Source organism: Ahaetulla prasina, chromosome 2 (genome assembly GCF_028640845.1).
Source record: "Ahaetulla prasina isolate Xishuangbanna chromosome 2, ASM2864084v1, whole genome shotgun sequence".
Classification (NCBI taxonomy): Eukaryota; Metazoa; Chordata; class Lepidosauria; order Squamata; family Colubridae; genus Ahaetulla; species Ahaetulla prasina.
This window is the reverse complement of record NC_080540.1, coordinates 155,879,470-155,898,217: the sequence shown is the minus strand read 5'-3', so window position 1 is coordinate 155,898,217 and position 18,748 is coordinate 155,879,470. Positions and strand designations below refer to the sequence as shown.

Below are 18,748 nucleotides of genomic sequence, written 5' to 3'. Positions count from 1 at the left end.
CTGAACTGGGAGTATATTAAACCAAAACCAAATAGGCAATGTTGTGACTTGATACAAAGTTGTGGAAATACAGAAGGTTTGAGTGTCAATGCATCTTTAGATTCTGTTTTAGGATTAAGATTTAGCAACATTTGAGCACTCTTTCAATAATGGTCTATTCAAAGACTTATGGAGCCGAAATCTTTCCATTCCAACCTTCCATGTTGCATCCAATTGCATTAGAGAACATGGCACTTACTTGACAAAGCCTGGGTGAAACTGCCTACAAAAAACTGAAGTGTTTTGGAATTCATAGCAAACACGCCTGTTCTGAGAGATGAAAATTTAAATGCACACTATCTAGAATATTCAGAGGCATTTCTGGACTGCTGTCCAAGGAATCTCAGCCTGCATGAATGGCTGGCTGTAGGCCAGCATATTAACTATACTAATCTGCTTTATTTGGCAAATGCTTAGGAGAAGAAGAATCAATCAGTAAGTGCCAGCACTTAATGATCTTTACAGTGTAGAAGAATTTTCTGCATCAATTCAGTTCACATCAATTCTCTCTGTGGAATACTCTGGGCAATCACCACATTGGAATTAAGAAGCACAACATTGCTTTCCAATATGGTCAGCGAGAATGCCTTACTCTTGGTCAGTGAACCCAGAATCAACAAATTTGGTCTGCTTCAAAGCTATAGCTTCTCTTCTTGCTGCAACAGTACCATTAACTACTTCTATAATCGCATCAGATGGGTTTATTGGAAACTTTTAAATATTTTCAAGAAATTTCCAAGAGTTTCAAGAACTGTGAGGTGGGACCACTGGACATTTGAAAACATACAAGATTTGTCTCAAAGGTCAACTCATGAGAGTTCTTCAGCTAACTTATCAGCCTTGGCCACGGCTTCCTCAATGGGCCCCACCATATAGAAAGCCTGTTCTGGGAGATGGTCATATTCTCCTGCAGAGACAAAGTAGAAAACTGGAATCAGTAAAATTGTTAAGAAGAAACAGATCACAACTACATGCCCATTTTGCCCATTCTATCAACATCTAAATAACAAATAGTAACTGAGCACCATGGTTTAACTGTACAGATAGCCTTTTCTTAATGATGGTAACTGGGAATGGAATTTCCATCACTAAGTGATGCGAATATAAAGCACAATGTTATGTGACCACATCGCTTAATGGCAAACCCAGTAGTTCCTGCTTCCATTACTGTGAAGATTTGTCAGTCATTAAATGAGGACCTCTTCATTACTTTTTGCCAGTTTCCAATAGTAAAACTGCCTGCAAGTCCCAGACAGTTTGCAAGCAGTTTGGTGAACACGTGGCTGTGTGGCAAGGCAGAGCATGGAGAGGTTGGGGATGGCTGCTGTGGGCATGTGTGCACAGAGCAGAGTACAAGATTCTTGGGACCTTGTACTCCTTAGCCGGGCTCCTCAGGAGAAAAAGCATCAAGGGCAACTTGAGATGGCAACTTCTTTGCCATCTTTCCCCAATTGACTTTGCTTGTGGGAAGCTGGCTGGGAAGGTCGCAAACAGTGATCACGTGACTGCAAGATGCTGCAACCATCAGTAATTGCAAACTGGCTGCCAAGCGCCTGCATCATAATCATGTCCTTAGATGTTCAATTTTCAAATTGAAAATTTGAAGTGTCATAATTTCAAACTCTCACTGAGCAAGGGGTTGTTAATTGAGGACTACCTGTAATTATTTGTAGTTTCAATACAGAAGGCTATTTTCCTAGATTTGAATGGAAAAATGTTGACAGTAATCACTAGACGATTACTTGGAAAAATGCCTACATTACATCTGAAAAGCAATTAGATTGTAGTGCAGTAGTTACCTTGCAACTAGAATAGGGAAAATGAGCAATCAGAAAAGATGGCAACAAGACGGCCATCAGCTTCAGAGGGTTTCATTTCCAGTTGCCATACATACCTATCAGAATCTGTTGGAATCCTTTGATTGTTTCTTTCAGAGGCACCAGCTTGCCTATATGGCCAGTAAAAACCTCAGCCACCTGGAAGGGCTGGGACAAAAATTTCTGGATCTTACGGGCACGTGCCACAGTCAGCTTATCCTCTTCAGATAATTCATCCATACCCAAAATAGCGATAATGTCTTGGAGGGACTTGTAGTCCTAGAGAGGAAACTGCAGGTGAGTTGAGACACCAAGGGCACCATGGAGTGGATCAAGCCACTTGCCACCCTATCTACATTCTACCTCTTCCAAGCAGCTTTGTTGCTGGTTAGCAATATCACACTTGCTATAAAAATGTATTAATATTCTACATACACAATTAAAAAAGAATACAAAAAGCATTCACTAATTCCTAAGTTAGAATTCCATGGTTTTCACACACACCCCAATTCACCTGCAAGATCTTTTGCACCCCACGGGCCACATCATAATGCTCCTGTCCTACAATATTAGGATCCATGATACGTGAAGTAGAGTCCAGAGGATCTACGGCTGGATAAATGCCTAGCTCTGAGATGGCACGAGACAGGACAGTGGTGGCATCCAAGTGAGCAAATGTGGTCGCAGGAGCTGGATCTGTCAAGTCATCAGCTGGTACATAGATGGCCTTGGGGGAAAAAAAATTTACTACATTAACAGTCCAGTTGCATAGACAGTTTTAATGCTAACCATCAGCAGCTTTGCATAGCTATTTATATAACAGGGGAGCAATTCCATCAGATCCCATGGGGAATAGAGATGAAAAGAGAATTGCCTTCCAGAAATGAGACAGTAACATAGTACACCCTGAACTGGTAGACAATATCATCGGAGAAACAACATTTATAGAAAATTACCTGCACAGAGGTGATAGATCCCTTTCTCGTTGTTGTGATCCTTTCCTGCATGGTACCCATATCAGTAGCCAAAGTAGGTTGATAACCCACAGCCGAGGGGATTCTACCCAGCAAGGCGGATACCTGGAAGAGAAGATTAAAATCTTCTGCACTTGCCAAAATTGCTTCTTTTACGATACAGAAAGTCTCAGACAATGCATCTATGCTTCTCTTGCCCACAATTTGGGAAGATCCCTATTTTAATATTATTAAACCGTTTTCCTTTGACTGACAAGTTGGTTTAAAGCTTACTTCAGATCCAGCCTGTGTGAAACGGAAGATGTTATCAATGAAGAGCAGCACATCTTGACCCTCCTGATCTCTGAAATATTCAGCAACAGTCAAGCCTGTCAAAGCAACTCTGGCACGAGCACCAGGTGGCTCATTCATCTGCCCATAAACGAGAGCAACCTATGGGAGAGCAAAGAAACTTAAAGTAACACTTCGTTAATTGTCTCATTTCATTAGCGTGTGGCTAAAACTTTTCTGCTCCATAGCAATAAATTGGTATATTATGATACATACCCAGAAATATCCTAGCTGATTATTCTACCAACTCTAATGTCTTTCTGAAATTTAATGGGATTTACTTCTAATAATATACTTTTCTTCCAGCCTATGTAATTCTTTCATAGAGTGACTGTCTAAGATATGTACACTTCATATTTTGTTCAAAATATTCCTGGTGCACTAGAAATTCCGTCAGCCCTTGAAATTTTCTTTGGTATTGTCAACGCATGACCCAAGATCAACAGTGGAAATTCAAAACTGCATGCCCTTAAGAATAATGGCCAATTTCTGGTGCAAGCAAGACAGCAGATTCAGCCAAACCATATCGCACTTTTGGAGTTTAGGGCCACAGCTAGACCCTGACTTGTTTGCTCACCTTGGATGTGGTATCCTTCAAATTGATGACACCAGACTCTATCATTTCATGGTACAAATCATTCCCTTCACGGGTTCTTTCTCCAACACCAGCAAATACTGAGTAGCCACCATGAGCTTTGGCAACGTTGTTGATCAGCTCCATGATCAATACAGTCTTGCCTACACCAGCACCACCAAACAGACCTGAAGAAAAAAAAGCTGCTTTAGTACCAGAGAATGATTAAGAGCTCCTCTACAATTTCTCATTTTCCTTCTCAGAAGATGAATTGCTTCAGCAATCTCAGAAGAACGAAAGTCATTGAGTTTTACTCATCAGTGAAGGAAAGACAGCTAACATAAGTTGTATGTAAAACATTGAGACTGCTAATGATTTAAAATCCATGCTATGGCAAAAAAGCTGCAGAAACACAACTGGTCACCCTTCTCTACCTCACTTAACTTACCAATTTTACCACCCTTTGCATATGGGGCAAGAAGGTCCACAACTTTAATGCCAGTCACAAGGATTTCCTGTTCAACACTCATTTCCACAAATTCAGGTGCTTCAGCATGAATAGCAGCAAACCTGAAAAAAGCGATTGATCATATATTAAGTATATCTTTTTCCAAGAAGACCAAAACTATACAGTTCCCTAAATGTAGACATATATATCAGTGCCATTTTTTTTAAATTTGAATTTATATCCCACCCTTCTCCGAAGACTCAGGGCGGCTTACAGTGTGTAAGGCAATAGTCTCATTCTATTTGTATATTATATACAAAGTCAATTTATTGCCCCCCTAACAATCTGGGTCCTCATTTTACCTACCTTATAAAGGATGGAAGGCTGAGTCAACCTTGGGCCTGGTGGGACTTGAACTTGCAGTAATTGCAAGCAGCTGTGTTAATAACAGACTTAGTCTGCTGAGCCACCAGAGGCCCTTCCATTTCATTTTAATGTTGGCATGTTTATTTTTTTCTAATTATCCCTAGTATGGAATATTCTTGTCAACTGCAACTATATACTAAGTCAACATTTTCACTGAACCATCCACTAGAACTCATCTCAGACCATTTTTCCCAGTTTGTTAAATAATTCAGATGCCACATATGTGCAAAATTAAGTTTTCTTGTCCCTTCAAACGTTTAGGAAGTGATATGAAAATCAGTAGGTACACATGTTGTCTCTCTTTTTCCATTTCACTGACTTTGATTTTATGGTTGAAATAGTTTTCTAGCGGAGAGGAACACCAGGTAAATAAGGCCATCCAAATAATGAATGATGGTTGCCTCTCAGTCTTCCCCCAAATTTGTGCTTACTGTTTGGTCTTTATTGGACCTCTTTCATCTATTGGCTCTCCAATCACATTCATGATTCTGCCAAGGGTTTCAGGTCCTACAGGAATTCTGATTGGTGCTCCAGAATCCAAAACCTTTTGGCCTCTCACCAAACCTTCAGTACCATCCATAGCAATGGTACGAACAGTATTCTCACCTGCAATAGAAGAAATGCAACAGAACTTCAGGCCTTTGCCCTGAAATAATGCTTGACCAACAGAAATATACTCTGTAATTTCAAAAGTTATTTTTTACCAATGTGTAAAAATAAAGAATGCAAATAGCTTCTAGGAAAGTTGGTAGAAGGTTGTTTATAAAACAATGTGTTTTTTATTATGTAGGTAATACCAGCTCTAAAGATGCATGAAGTTCATGCAGTCAAAAAATTAACAGAAATAATTTAATAAACAATTAACTGGTATGAATGCCCAGTTAGACATGCAAAATTTTAAGTATTCTTTTATCTGAGCGCTTTGGAGACATAACATAACAGGAGGCTCATAAAACTTAACTGGTCCAAAATATCAATCAATAATGCTAGCCTACTTGGCCTCAGATCCAAAAGCTTTCTGATTAAGAGACTTCCTTTTCAGATCATAAATATGACTTCATTATGTTCAGAAGAACGAAAGTCATTTTTATTTATCATCACAAGGAGCATTAACAGAATGAAAGCCAAGTTGATCAATGAAATTTACCTAAATGCTGAGCCACTTCTAGCACCAAGCGTGTATCTCTGCCTTGTACCTCAAGGGCATTGAGGATTGGTGGCAGGGCCTCATCGAACTGGACATCAACCACAGCACCAATGACTGCCACAATATGTCCAGTGACAGCTCCAGCTTTAGCTGCAGGAGAGGTTTGTGCAGCATAGTTCCGGCCTACAAAAGAAAGTACAACCATCAGCAGGCAATCACAATCAGCAACTTATAAGCACACCCACTTCCTGAAAAAGATGTAAGATTGAGATTTTCCTCTTTCTAAGATAACTTCAATTGTAATTTTATTCCCAGAGTTGTCACGAGTTGGGCAGCATACATTTTATAAATAATTCTGCCAATTATATAAAATCACTCGAAGCAGCAATTCAGATAGATATTTTTTTTGGTCACATACAGAACTCTGGAGGAAAATGAGTCTCAGGTTTTCCATAATGTTTTGAAGGGATTTTATTCTAAGAATACATTAGTACCAAGCTTTAAACAAAAACTTAGAAATAACTTTTATGAGACACCTGTATGAGCTATATAGAAGGCCAGGCTTTTGCAGTGACCATCCAGGAGAGATCAATAACCATATCACTCCCTTGAAGGAAACCTTATCACAACTGGAATTCTCACAGACCAAATAGGCTCTGAAAAAATTCAAAATGCAGATGCCTAAATTTATTTATTTATTTATTTATTTATTTCGATTTTTATACTGCCCTTCTCCCGAAGGACTCAGGGCGGTGTAAATAGCTCCCTGACTCACAACCATCCAATTACTGATGAAATAATTTCTTCCTCACAAAGCCTGGATTGTAATACCCCAGCCAGGTTATGCTAAAAGATCTTTATCCACCCAAACTCATGAAACCGATGATCATAAAAGCATGAAACAGGAGCGTTGCTGAATATTCGTTTTTCTGCTCCTAGCGACCACATAGATCGATCCAGCATGCTTAGTTCTCGCAAAACCTTCCTAAATCCTTGTCAGCACAATTTAAAAAATCTTATGTGCACCATATAAATTCATGCCTCCATCTCAGCGAACCGGTGGAAATCCTCTTTTTATCCTGCTTGGCCATTCTGCTGCTGCAGCCTTTCTTCTTTCCACCTTCGCCACTTGCACCCACAAGAGGAAGGGGATGACAAAACGGCGTCCAGGATCCCAGAGAGCTCAGCAATGCTTCCCTCATGCCCTCTAAGGCAGGGGTCTCCAACCTTGGCCACTTTAAGACTTGTGGACTTCAACTCCCAGAAGCTGGCGGAGGAATTCTGGGAGTTGAAGTCCACAAGTCTTAAAGTGGCCAAGGTTGGAGACCCCTGCTCTAAGGGCTTAAGGACGTCATGTTTCGCCGCGAGCTCAAAACTTACTTATTTATCTGCGCTGGACTGGGTTAGTTTTCTTAAGTTATGGGTTTTTAATGGGTTTTATCTCTAAATTTTAATTGTGGCCAATTCAAATAAGTTTTTTATTAGTATTTTAATTGTATCTACAATGTATTCATTTTTTACTTGGCTGTGAACCCCCTGAGTCCTTCGGGAGAAGGGCGGTATACAAATTTAAATAATAAATAAATAAATAAATAAATAAATAAATAAATAAATAAATGTTTGTCCTCGGCAAAGGAGCCCACCAAGCGAGCTCTGTGTTCCCAGGTCGCCTTCCTCGCTCTCTTCCGATGCGGCCTTCCTTGTCGCCAGCCGTCTTATACGGAAGCGGGGTGTGTCTGTGTGTGTGTCGCCACAGCTCCGGGGCCGCCTCCGCCCCCTCCCCAGCTAAGAACAGCCGCACTTTGGTGCCTTCCCCGCCCATGCAGAAAGCATCGTTTCCCACCCATCCCCGTATCTAACGGGGTGGGCAAAACCCCGAAGGAAACTATGGTGGCGCAAACCCCCATCCGTGCGGCCGCCGAGACACGTAAGCAACGTCCGGGGTTTCTGCAGGGGAAGGGCAACACGTCGTCCAGTTATTAGACACCGGATCAAAACTCCCGGCGTCCTGGGGGTTTTCTCCCAGGCCAAACGCCTGGCTCGATGAGCGGCGAGAACCCAGCAGAAACAGGCAAGCGGGCCAAAGCGGCAAGCGGGAACTCTTGCTTCTCCCCCCCACTCCCCGAGCGCGGCCCCGGAGAGACGTTAGCAGCAACGTAACAGTAACAGAGTTGGAAGGGACCTTCGGAGATCATCTAGTCCAACCCCCTGCTCACACAGGAGACCTATACTAGGGCTTCGAACCGCCCACCTTTCTGATCGACAAGCGTCTTAGCCACTGAGCCGATATTATATAGCCATATTTATATATATATTTATATAATATTATATAGGTATTATATAGCCAGGATTAAAGCCAGCCTCCCATCCCGGCCGAGCATCACCCTCGGTACAGATGCCTTTTTTCTCTCGGACCGGAACCCTCCCGAACGGCCGGTCCCCCCAACCACCACCAGCACTAGGCCGCAAGGTGACCCCTCTCTCGAGCTGCCTCTGGTGTTTCGCCCGCCACTTACGGGCCTCGGCGGCAGCGGCAACCACCCCTCCCCGAAGCTGCAGCAGGTCCTGGAGGGGATTCGACGCGCCCCGCGCTCCCCTCAGTAAAAAGGAGGCCGAAGAGGCGCAGCGGCGACTCGCGAGCCCCAACATGGCTGCCACCCGGCGAAGTGGAAGAGCAGCCCTACCTCCAACCTAGATCGCTTTCTAAAGGGCTCGCTAAATAAATTCTGGATCGCGATTGGTCAGCAGGCTTCCTTTTTAAAGTCTAAATGGGTACCCTTCCTGTCACTCACGCGCTGGAAGACTTGCTGATTGGAAAAGACTTAAAACTGCCTCTGCTTCGCTCTGGCTTCAAAGGGCGGAGCTATGGCATATGCTGAGCTCTCCCAATACGAAAATGCTAGCTTCCTGGGCGTGCGCTACGCGCTTCGCTAAAGGCCTCTCGTTATTGGATGGCATCGATGCGCTTCAAAGGAATCCTGCTTATTAATTGGACAGATGTTACAAGCCACGCCTCTAAAGGAACTTCTACCAATTGAATAGATAAAAGCGATCAGAAATGTAAAACAGGTAGCGCTTTTTTTCTAGACTGAAGGCTGAACGGATGCCCTAGGTCTGTCCTTGTGTAAACTGAAAGCTTCGGCAGTTTGGTAGGTCATAGAGATTATGGGGTGTCCGACTGGCAGCTATTGCGTTGCAAAACGTAGAATGCATTAAGAATTATTCGGATTAGATTTACATTTAACTGGAAAGTTATGCTCTTGTGCAGAGTTAACCATGAACTAACGATATAAAATATGGTTCTGATCTAAGTTAAGTTAGGTCATTAAGTTTCCAATATAACTGTACAAGCGATTGTGATGCAAGAATATTAACTCTCCAGAAAATCATATACATAACACACAGGCAGGGTTCTGAACAAATATGTGTAAATTTGATAATGAACAGCTACAATATCTATATAGGAAGAAACAAGCTAGTTGTTTAAGATGGGGCGTATATTAGATAGATAGTCAGAGTTGGAAGGGACCTTGTAGATCAGCAGTCACCAACTGGTGGTCCATGGACCACTGGTGATCCATGAGAAAATTTTGGTGTCCCCAGAAAAATTATTTGCATTTTTTATATTGCACTAAATCAGGAGTCCTCAAACTATGGCCCCTGGGCTGGATACGTGTAATGAATGCTTGTTGCTGCAGAGTCTCCCACTTTGGGGTCTTTTTGTGTTGGTTGCTGTTTCAGCCTCCTGGTGTGGGGCTTTGGGCGAAGGCTGGAGGGAAGTGCTGCTGGTGGTGAAGAGCTGGAAGGCCTTGTTCTAGTGGGACTGCATCATGGCCTGGAACTGGCTGACCATCTCAGCCTGCTGAGCCTCCAGATGCCGGTACCTGGCCTTGCACTCCTGCAGGTCTTCCCTCTGCTTGGAAAGCCTATGCTCCTAGTTCTCAGTGAGGTGCTTCTGCTGAGCCGCCTCCTCGGTCAGATCCAATTTGAACTTAGCAAGCTGTTTTTACAACTCTTTCTCATGGTGGCTGCTTAGCTCCAACAACTGCTTCCTGTTGGGACTCTAAGAAGCCTCGGCAGGCAGGAGAGGAGTGGGTAGGAAAGGAGGGTGAGGCAGGCAGGAGAGGAGTGGGTAGGAGGGGAGGGTGAGGCAGGCAGGAGAGGAGTGGGTAGGAGGGGAGGGTGAGTAGAGGCCGGTGAGGTGCCCCTCGACATGAGTGACATCAAGTTGGTCATGGCCACTGAGTCACATGACTACCTAGCCACACCCACTCATCCGGTCATTAAGCAGATCATATTAGTGGTCCACGGGATTTAAAATTATGAATTTAGTGGTCCCTGAGATCCGAAAGGTTAGGGACCCCTGTTGTAGATCATCTAGTCCAATCCCCCCCCCGCCCAAGTAGGAGACCTTACACCATCCCCAACAAATGACAGTCCAATCTCCCCTTGAAAACCTCCAAAAAATTTTAACACTTTTCTGTAAAATTATACACACAGTACTGATTTCTTGAGTTTTTAAGATTGGGGGTTCACTTTAATGCTATAGCAAAACACATACCTAACAGCTGCATTTTGGGATCAATTTACAGCAGGGATGTCAAACTGAAGGCCCAGAGTGCCAGATCTAGCCTATGGCATGCTTAAATCTGGCCCGCGGGGCCTCTGGCTGGCCAAAACGGGCTGCGGTGCCTCCGTGCGGCCTGTTTTTGGATGGCAGAATGCTTCTGGAGGCTGGGGAGTATTGTGGAAAGAAAGAAGGGAAAAAGCACATCTTGAGCCTGTGTCAAACACCCACCATGACCAGCCCTCCCCCATTCTTTGAAGTCAAACATAACCCTGATGCATCCCTCAATGAAATGGAGTTTCACACCCCTGATTTAGAGGATAAACCATACTTGAAAGTATAGGACAAACCAGTGCATCCTGCTTTCCTTTCCACCTTGAAACTGACATTTGGTCTTCCATGATAATTTGAGGAATATTCCTTATACCAGTTAGTAACTTTGCAAAACTATAAGGGTTTCGTGTATTATCATTTAATTGTCCATTTACTGGGTGAAGTAATGATTTATCTCACTTTTTCCCCCTTCCCCTTCCGTTCCATCATATTTGATTCTTCCTGGACAAGTCTCTGCAGTTTTCTTGGCAAGATTTTTCAGAATGGTTTGCCATTGCCTCCTTAGGGTTGAGGGAAAGTCACTGACCCAAGATCGCCCTGATGGCTTTGTGCTAAGGTGGGACTAGAACTCAGGCTGTCCTTTTTTCCAGCCTGATGGCTTAACCACTAATCCAAAATGGCTCTCTAATATATCATTAGAACTCACTATTTCAATGGATTAAATAACTAGGGGTAAATCTAAGCAGGGGGTTTAATTTCCCCAGGCATATTTCAGCCATGCCTGCCACATGTTGTCCAGAAAGGTAAACATAATTTCCTAAACCCACTGATTAAGATTTAATTTCGGCACTATTAATGCAATTTTGTGCAAATGAGAAACATGCTTCTACAATGTATGTACCTAGATAAGCAAGGGGTTGTTAACAGTTTGCCTCATTATAATGTAAGTATATGTTATTTGGATTACAATATCTACAACATTCACAAGCCACATTTTTAGTGGGAAATAAATCTTGATATTCTTCTTAATTATCAGAAATCCCGGATATATATCTGGTTTTATATTACTATGTCTCAATAAGAAAGCTAGCTTGGGACAGAGAATAACTCAAATTCATCCTGTGAATTTCCATGGCATTTCCAAGCTTTACTTCTGCCAAATGAAACTCAAAAACAAATCAGGAAGCATAACTGAATTCAACATTGAAATCAGGATTGAAATTGATTTCAATGATTATCTACTAAAGTTAAACAAGTTGGAATAATTTAGACCTCTTTGGGTATAGATTAATTCAAAGCTACTTCGTATTGTAGAAAGTTATGACACAAAAGACAGGAATTTTCTTTTTATTCTCAGATTATTTTATACATATAATATTACACTGGTAAAATATATACAAAACATGAATTTTCTTTCTCTAGAAATACAGGCTACAGATTTCAAACTCTACTGAAAAATAAGTATGGTAGAATGGGTCCTTTTTGTAATTTTCATTTACAAAAAAGAGGGAAGGCTTGAAACCCTTAAACACGCCCACCCTGAAGACATGCACCTAGAAGCAAAAATGTCCCATTAACAGTTTTAATTATTCCAAAGCCAGAGATGAGCTAACAATTAGGTAATCAGGAAAGAAAGGCACACTTTTTGCCAAGAAAAATAACCTCAGCCTTGGCAGCCTTGTAGAAGATCTCAAAATCAAGAAATCAGGGCATCTAGTTTACATTTTAGTTGACGGCTCATTGGTAATGCAAATGTTGGTATTATCTTATGCATATTAGGTGTTACCAAAATACTTATGAAGCATGCAAGCCATCTTTTCCCATTGACACACTGTAGTTCATCTAATGGAATTTAGTTTAACAGAAAAGGACATGAAGAGGACTTGGTTTCCATTCTCTATTGCAATTGAAAGAAGTTGGGATATGATGAACTAGTGGACAAGCTAATTCTAGCCTCGACCTGTAACAGTTAGTGAATGAGAACAGGATGTATGGATGTCAAGAATCTAAAAATTTCCAAGAATGATGGATGTGGTGCTCTGGAGCTAGGTAAGAGCAGAAAACCAATTGCTTGTGTTGCTTTTCAAAAGTGTCTGGTCCATGATATCCTGGACATCAGAGTGCCAGGGTGTCCTTGATGAGGCGACGCATGGTGGTGGTGACTGAGGTCCCAAGTGAGTCAGTGATCTGGTAAGAAATCTTGTATAAGTAGGGCTGGACATCCCTCAGCCCTGTATCAAAGACGTTATCCACCTCTGACTGGGTAGGCATCTTGGGCAGGTACTCATGTCGGTTCATCACTTCTACAATGTTGATAATCTTTTCACAAAGTTTCTCACCTACCTTTTCACGACATATCTGTCGTTCCTGTTCATTAGCCAGACTCACTACATTTACCTTGACCGTCCAAACTTCCCAAGGGATGCACTCATCTGAGAAAGGCCAGCGTGATTTCTTCTTTTGATAAAACTCCAGGGAAATTTGGCCCATCCCATCACTGCCTGAGTTTCGCAATGCGTCCTGGGGGGAAAAAAGTATTATCACATGTTTCATTGAAATAATTGTACATTTTCAGTATATTTATAATAAAATCTTATGAATATTTACTTGGAACAAAGTTATGCTATGCTCTGATGTTTTCTTTTTCTGTAGAGAAAATATTCCAAAACTGAAATCTCACTAATGACACAAAGACAATTTTGTTTTCATATGCTACCCTCTAATAAAAAGTCCTGAAGAAGAGTCCTTAATATAGGTCTTAATACATGGGAATAGTTTCAATTATAAACTATTTTCTCAATACCCATTTCTTATACAGGTAGACCTCAATTTACAACTGGTCATTTAACAACCCTTTGAAGTTACAATGGACTTCTCCAGACTTATAATCTATTTTTGAAGTTATAACAGCAACACACACACACACACCCACACACACACACCCACACACACACACACACACACACTCATACTCATGATTGCATTTTGGACACTTGGAAACCAGCTCATCTTTATGGACATTTGCAGCCTCCTGCAATCACATGACATTTTGCAACATTTTTTGCCAGTTTCCAGCATTTAGTTCTGGTTTGGAACAAAAAATACCTATAAAAGAAACTTAATGACCACTGTATGTATGTATATATATCTCAGATCTAGTCATGTGACTTAGATGAATTACAGCTTTTATACAGATAAAGAAGTGGCAACTCAAAATTGTTATCTAGGGGCGGGGAAAAAAGCAGTTACCAATTTACTGAAAAAAAGATAGAAATATTAACACTTTTTTGAACAATAGCCATTTAGCCTGCAGCAGTATAAAGTATCTTGTGATGCCACTTTAAAGATAATGTATTTATTATGGCATAACCTTTCACGTGGACCAAGACTTTCGTCAGATGTATGCTCTATAGTAGATTTATTTTCATGGCAGCAGAAGAGGAAGAAAAGATTGTTAATGTAACAAACGATATAGCCAAGAATAAGTGCCTTATAAAAGTAGTCATTTATAAAATGATTATTGACCATGATGTACTTTTGCAGTGGAAAGCTGTAAATGATAATATCCACAGAACTTTAGCGATATGCACATTCTTCAATAATGATACTCCTAACATAATATTGAAATTGTGATCATAGGTGTTAATGCATATAAATTGAAAGTTCTTTAAAGAATTCTCTCTCCTTAAAGTTCTCTCTCCCCCCTCCCATCTATTCAAATAGCAATTTTTGCATTTTGTATTGTACATTTCAAATGGGAGTTTCTGCTGGTACTGTTCATTCTGCTGATCGGGATGCTCTCTGCCTGAACTGTTAGAGATGGTTTCATATTTGATGTGTAGGACTTCTAGAATATTGTTTCTAGATGACTTCTGTATTTAAACTGGGACTGCCTTACAGGAGCCACTCAAAATGTCATAACTCTTGTTAATGTTGAGTCTGTTTTAACTTGTTACTGCTCCAACACAAATAGCAAGTCACACTCTGGATTTTTTTTTCGTAGTGGGCAAGTGGATAGTGGTTTGAAAAGGGGGCTGTGTTTATATCTGTTCTTCTGTCATGTATTATTTTCTATTGAAAATGAAGCTTGCAGAGATTATTTTTCACTGCAGGGGTGAGGAACTCTATTGTCTTAGAAGATGATAGATTCCAATGGCTTCCAGAAGGCTCTGAAGCATTTTCCATGATCCCTGTCAAATATTTGGCTATGGAGATGATGACAGCAGCTGAAACAATTGCTCTTCAATCTCCTCTTCCCAGTGCAGAGCCCATTCAGACCCTTGTATACATCTCGACTGAGGGCAAAGCAGGCAGTTGGAAGAAGACTATGAAACACAAGTAGAAGAAAACTCATCTTGAATCTCATTGGATGCTAGTAAGAACTCATTATTGAGTCTATACTGTGACAATATTGGATGATTTTTTTTTCTCCTTCTGTTGTATACCCTCGGCACCAGTGGAACCTTTTTGAGTGATGCAAGGAATTCAGGGGTCTGGCTCATATATGAATTATATGAAAAAAAATCATAGTTGTTGGACATGTCAGTTAGATACTTCAAGGACAAAATCAGTCTAATGTGGCATGACAGACTACTATTTGTCCAAGGATCTGTCAGATTTTTTGGGATGAGTTTCAGTTCTTATGGCTTCAATGATGCAAACAAGGTGCTTCTCATGGCTTAGTTTGGTATATGTAATAGATGTGGAGCGTTTTCTAGAACCAGAAAACTATAAATATGTTGCTACAAGGAGTGGGCCTACCTTGAATTCTCCAACTGCCTTTCTCAGTGCACGATCAAGTTCCTCAGAAGAAACCCTCACATAGGTGAAATCAATGAAGTCACAATCAACATCTTGTGTGCCAACTGTTCCAATTGAATAGGTTCCTTCTTTCTTGTAATGGAATTTCCCTGTGCTGCGATGAAGTAATATGGTGTGCAAAAGTGCCAGCATAGCTTCTTCAATCTGGCGACCTTCAACTGATATCTCCAGCACCTCTGAACGGCAGTTCATTGTGATTTCTGCAAAGGAAAAACAAGCTACATGAGCAGACTGGAAAACTGTAGCATCTATAGAAGATACATACGAGCAGGTGGAAAATGTCTGCTTCCAAACTGTTCTAAAGTACAGCATGAAACAGGCCATTTTGAGGATTTTACAACTGTTCTGAGTTGCATGGCTGTCGTATTAAACTTCAATCACTTCAGAACTGGTTCAAATTGTCCTGGTTTTCTGGAACTACAAAGTTCTAATAAAAATGCTGATATTGAATAAATTACGAAGAAGCACTCTAAGGCAAATTAAAATCAGTTTTAAATTTCACAGATGTTTTAAAAATTAAAAATTCTGAAAAGTGAGACAGTCCAAAACAACAATGCTAGAAAGGTTCGGTTTATTCCTCAAACCGATTTAAACAGTTACTTTTCATTTTCAATCAATAGGAATTCTTTGGAAACAAAATCAGTAATAGAGCCCCAAATGATAACAACCCAGTATCTTATGCCATCAAGTGCAAGAGATTGAAACGGATCACCAAACAAAAAAGAATCCCATTATTTCCCAAGAATTTTGAAAGATGCACTAGTCTTCAACATCTATGGAGTCATCCAGGTCACGGTTGTCCCAAAGGTGTTTTTTTCCAAAAGGCAACTGGACTTCCTTTTCGTTCTTTAAAGTCTTTTCACTTCTCATCCAAGAACTGAAGAAGCTTCTTGGATGAGAAGCTAAATGTCTTCAAAGCAGTGGTGAAATCCAATTTTTTTTACTACCGGTTCTGTGGACGTGGCTTGGTGGACGTGGCAGGGGAAGGGTACTGCAAAATCTCCATTCCCACCCCACTCCAAGGGAAGGATACTGCAAAGTCCCCATTCCCTCCCCACTCCTGGAGGAAGGATATTGCAAAAACTCCATTCCACCCCACTCTGGGTCCAGCCAGGGGGGGTATTTGCCGGTTCTCCGAACTACTCAAAATTTCCGCTACCGGTTCTCCAGAACCTGTCAGAACCTGCTGGATTTCACCCCTGCTTCAAGGGAAAAAAAAGAAGTCCAGTTGCCTTTTGAAAAAGCACCATAGGGATATAATACTGTAGTCCTCAACCCAGCGGCACTGTAACTTGAAAAAAAAATATGCCAGTAAATTGCACCCATTGACCCAACAACAAAAGTAAGGACGTTCTTTCGTCCTCATGTACCCACCTACATGAGGTCACTTTTTATTTTTGAATTATTTCCGAATGACCTGATTGGCTGGGACATTTAAACCCACATATTTGAATCTCTTTTCGCCAATACACCACGCTGGGCTTTTGAACCCCACCAGAGAAAAGGACATGTTTTGTTCCTAACGCAGCTTTGAGAGGAGTGGTGGGGTGGTAGAACCTTTTGTGACTTCCGCAGTGCTGTGACCAAAACACTCCTTAGGCTTTCTTCAAGGGGAGAGGGAGGAGGAGGAGGAGGAGGCCCTCGGTAACTAAGGCAACCGACCGGACAAGGGCTCGCGCCTCCTGGGAGATGGGAGGGGGGGCATAAAGAGGCAGGGGGGCGCCCGGTGGGAATAACAGCTGGCCACTCACCTGTCCCAGATCTGGGTGCTCCCCTACACAAGCAACTTAATCTTCGGATCGGCCCAACTAAGACAACATGAGAGAGAGGGATTTGAAAAACCATCCTCAAGGGCGAGCCCGAAGTACTTACTCTTCTTGGCCAAGGTCGCTTCTGCCCGCCCGCCGGTCCGTCGGGAGAAACGCCTGAATTTCATTTACATAAAGGCTTTTAACTCTTTCCGGGCTTTTCAAAATAGAAAATTGCGGATAGCCTTCTCCGCCTCCCCCTCCGCTCTTGGTACGGTCCAAGAAAGCAAAACCACAGACGCCACCGCGAAGGGTCAAACTTCCGGGTTTCAGAATCACCGGTTTCGCCCTTTGCTGCCCCCCCACTTCAAATGGGAGAGGTGATGGTGTGAGAAATGGAATTATTCCTGTAAAGAATATAGCCTAAGTAACTCCACAGAGCAGGGGTCTCCAACCTTGGCCACTTGAAGACTTGTGGACTTCAACTCCCAGAATTCCTCAGCCAGCAAAGCTGGCTGAGGGATTCTGGGAGTTGAAGTCCACAAGTCTTCAAGTGGCCAAGGTTGGAGACCCCTGCCATAGATGGTTAGGGCGCTAATGCAGTCGAGGTTTGAAAGTTTGGCGATGGCTTTCTAACTAGTTAAAAAAAAAGAAAGCTTATTTTTGTTGGTATTTTATATCATTGGTTTTTTAAAAAAACACGAGATGCTTGTGGGGAGTGTTTTATTCATTTGTTTTTGTTTCATACCCTGAGAGGTTGCGTAACAAGATGCATCTTCTTTTTTCCGTCCAGAAAACTTCAGAATAGCCCCAAAATACCTATAAAAAATTAATAACGGCGGAGAAGCAGAGGAAGGGAGGGGAAAAAAGCTGCATCTGCCTGTTTCTTTTACATTAATAAACCCCGATCGTCCCTTTTAGTCCGATTTCCCTGGACCGACTTCCTCCCCGGCAAAAGCTTTGCATTTTTCCCACACCTTGTAAGCTGACGGTTCAAGCTGACTGTTGAGAAGGCATCGTTTATTAGCAGGTCTCTAGTACGGCAAATTAAATTATTTCTCGGAACAAGGCGTGACCGCCGAGACTTACGTCTTCATTCTTATTACTGGAGAGCCAACAGCTGGTTTGCCATAGTTTTACGTCCGTCGTTACCTCATCAACGACATTTGACTACTGTACCTACCGGTAATATATACCAACCGGAACTATGTAGGCCGCGGCCGCAAATGCGCATGCGCCCCCCCAGTTCAGGACAATACGTCATTCAAGCGCAGCGTACCGGAAGAGGCGGCCAAAAAGTGGAAGCTGCGCGAAGCGACAATCCTGAAGTCGGTGGGTGCGACGCTCTGCCTGTGGGCGGAGGTTCGCTCGATGGTGAATGTTTGGTGTTTTTGAATAAAAACGGCGCCTGCCCGGTTGCTGTTCGTTTGTCCTTCAGCCGTTTCTTTTTTCTTTTTTTTTTCCAGCAATGCTTTGCGAGGTGGTCTTTATTGCCTCTCTTGATTCCATCTTCCTTCATTTCAAGTTTTACAAGGTCTCCCAACTCAAAGAAGTAATGACTCAGCGGCGTACAATACAAGTTGGCCTCGACATACAACAGTGACAAGTTGAAAGTTACCAAAAAAACCCTGAAAAAAGGGACTTATGGCCAAGTTTCACATTTTTTTAACAAGAAAGAACAACACATAACATACATTGGCATAAAGCATATATTCCTTCTTTACATCAGCTTCGTTTCCTTAATCTCATATTTACATCTTTATTCCCCCTCATTTTGTTTAATTATACTTTTCTTCTTTGTCC

The 18,748-nt window shown here is 41.9% G+C and overlaps 2 protein-coding genes and 2 non-coding genes across 8 annotated transcripts; all 4 read right to left on the bottom strand.

The window, feature by feature from the left end:
- Nucleotides 1–725: 725 nt before the first annotated feature.
- On the bottom strand, nucleotides 726–8,452 carry ATP5F1B (ATP synthase F1 subunit beta). The gene is made up of 10 exons (XM_058171340.1): nucleotides 8,272–8,452; nucleotides 5,756–5,938; nucleotides 5,040–5,214; nucleotides 4,183–4,304; nucleotides 3,738–3,922; nucleotides 3,104–3,262; nucleotides 2,813–2,935; nucleotides 2,371–2,583; nucleotides 1,934–2,135; nucleotides 726–946 (listed from the first exon to the last, which is right to left on the bottom strand). The coding sequence occupies exons 1-10, from the start codon at nucleotides 8,402–8,404 to the stop codon at nucleotides 849–851; spliced, it is 1,593 nt and encodes a 530-aa protein (XP_058027323.1). The 5' UTR covers nucleotides 8,405–8,452; the 3' UTR covers nucleotides 726–848.
- Nucleotides 3,989–4,061, bottom strand: LOC131193771 (small nucleolar RNA SNORD59). Its single transcript, XR_009154023.1, has one exon. It is a non-coding gene; the product is annotated as a small nucleolar RNA SNORD59 (small nucleolar RNA).
- LOC131193772 (small nucleolar RNA SNORD59) lies at nucleotides 5,642–5,713 on the bottom strand. Its single transcript, XR_009154024.1, has one exon. It is a non-coding gene; the product is annotated as a small nucleolar RNA SNORD59 (small nucleolar RNA).
- Nucleotides 8,453–11,707: 3,255 nt separating the features above from the next.
- On the bottom strand, nucleotides 11,708–18,170 carry ATG101 (autophagy related 101). Of its 5 annotated transcripts, none has more exons than XM_058172844.1 (3): nucleotides 18,035–18,170; nucleotides 15,138–15,397; nucleotides 11,708–12,896 (listed from the first exon to the last, which is right to left on the bottom strand). In XM_058172844.1, exons 2-3 carry the CDS (start codon nucleotides 15,387–15,389, stop codon nucleotides 12,492–12,494), a joined length of 657 nt encoding a protein of 218 aa, XP_058028827.1. In that variant the 5' UTR covers nucleotides 15,390–15,397; nucleotides 18,035–18,170; the 3' UTR covers nucleotides 11,708–12,491. The 5 variants fall into 5 exon arrangements, with proteins under 5 accessions (XP_058028827.1, XP_058028828.1, XP_058028826.1 ...); XM_058172845.1 differs by having other exon boundaries at nucleotides 17,923–18,053; XM_058172843.1 differs by lacking the exon at nucleotides 18,035–18,170 and adding an exon at nucleotides 17,070–17,371.
- Nucleotides 18,171–18,748: the final 578 nt, after the last annotated feature.

Coding starts and splice junctions, on each gene's coding strand:
- ATP5F1B (XM_058171340.1), bottom strand. CDS start 8,404: ATGTTGGGGCTCGCGAGTCGCCGCTGCGCCTCTTCGGCCTCCTTTTTA. Junction 4,305..5,039: donor GGTCCAATAAAGACCAAACA/GTAAGCACAAAT, acceptor CGCTTTTTTCAG/GTTTGCTGCTATTCATGCTG. Junction 947..1,933: donor ATTCCAACAGATTCTGATAG/GTATGTATGGCA, acceptor TTGTCTCTGCAG/GAGAATATGACCATCTCCCA.
- ATG101 (XM_058172842.1), bottom strand. CDS start 17,042: ATGGTTTTTCAAATCCCTCTCTCTCATGTTGTCTTAGTTGGGCCGATC. Junction 15,398..16,948: donor AGCACCCAGATCTGGGACAG/GTGAGTGGCCAG, acceptor TTTCCTTTGCAG/AAATCACAATGAACTGCCGT. Junction 12,897..15,137: donor AGGCAGTTGGAGAATTCAAG/GTAGGCCCACTC, acceptor TTTTCCCCCCAG/GACGCATTGCGAAACTCAGG.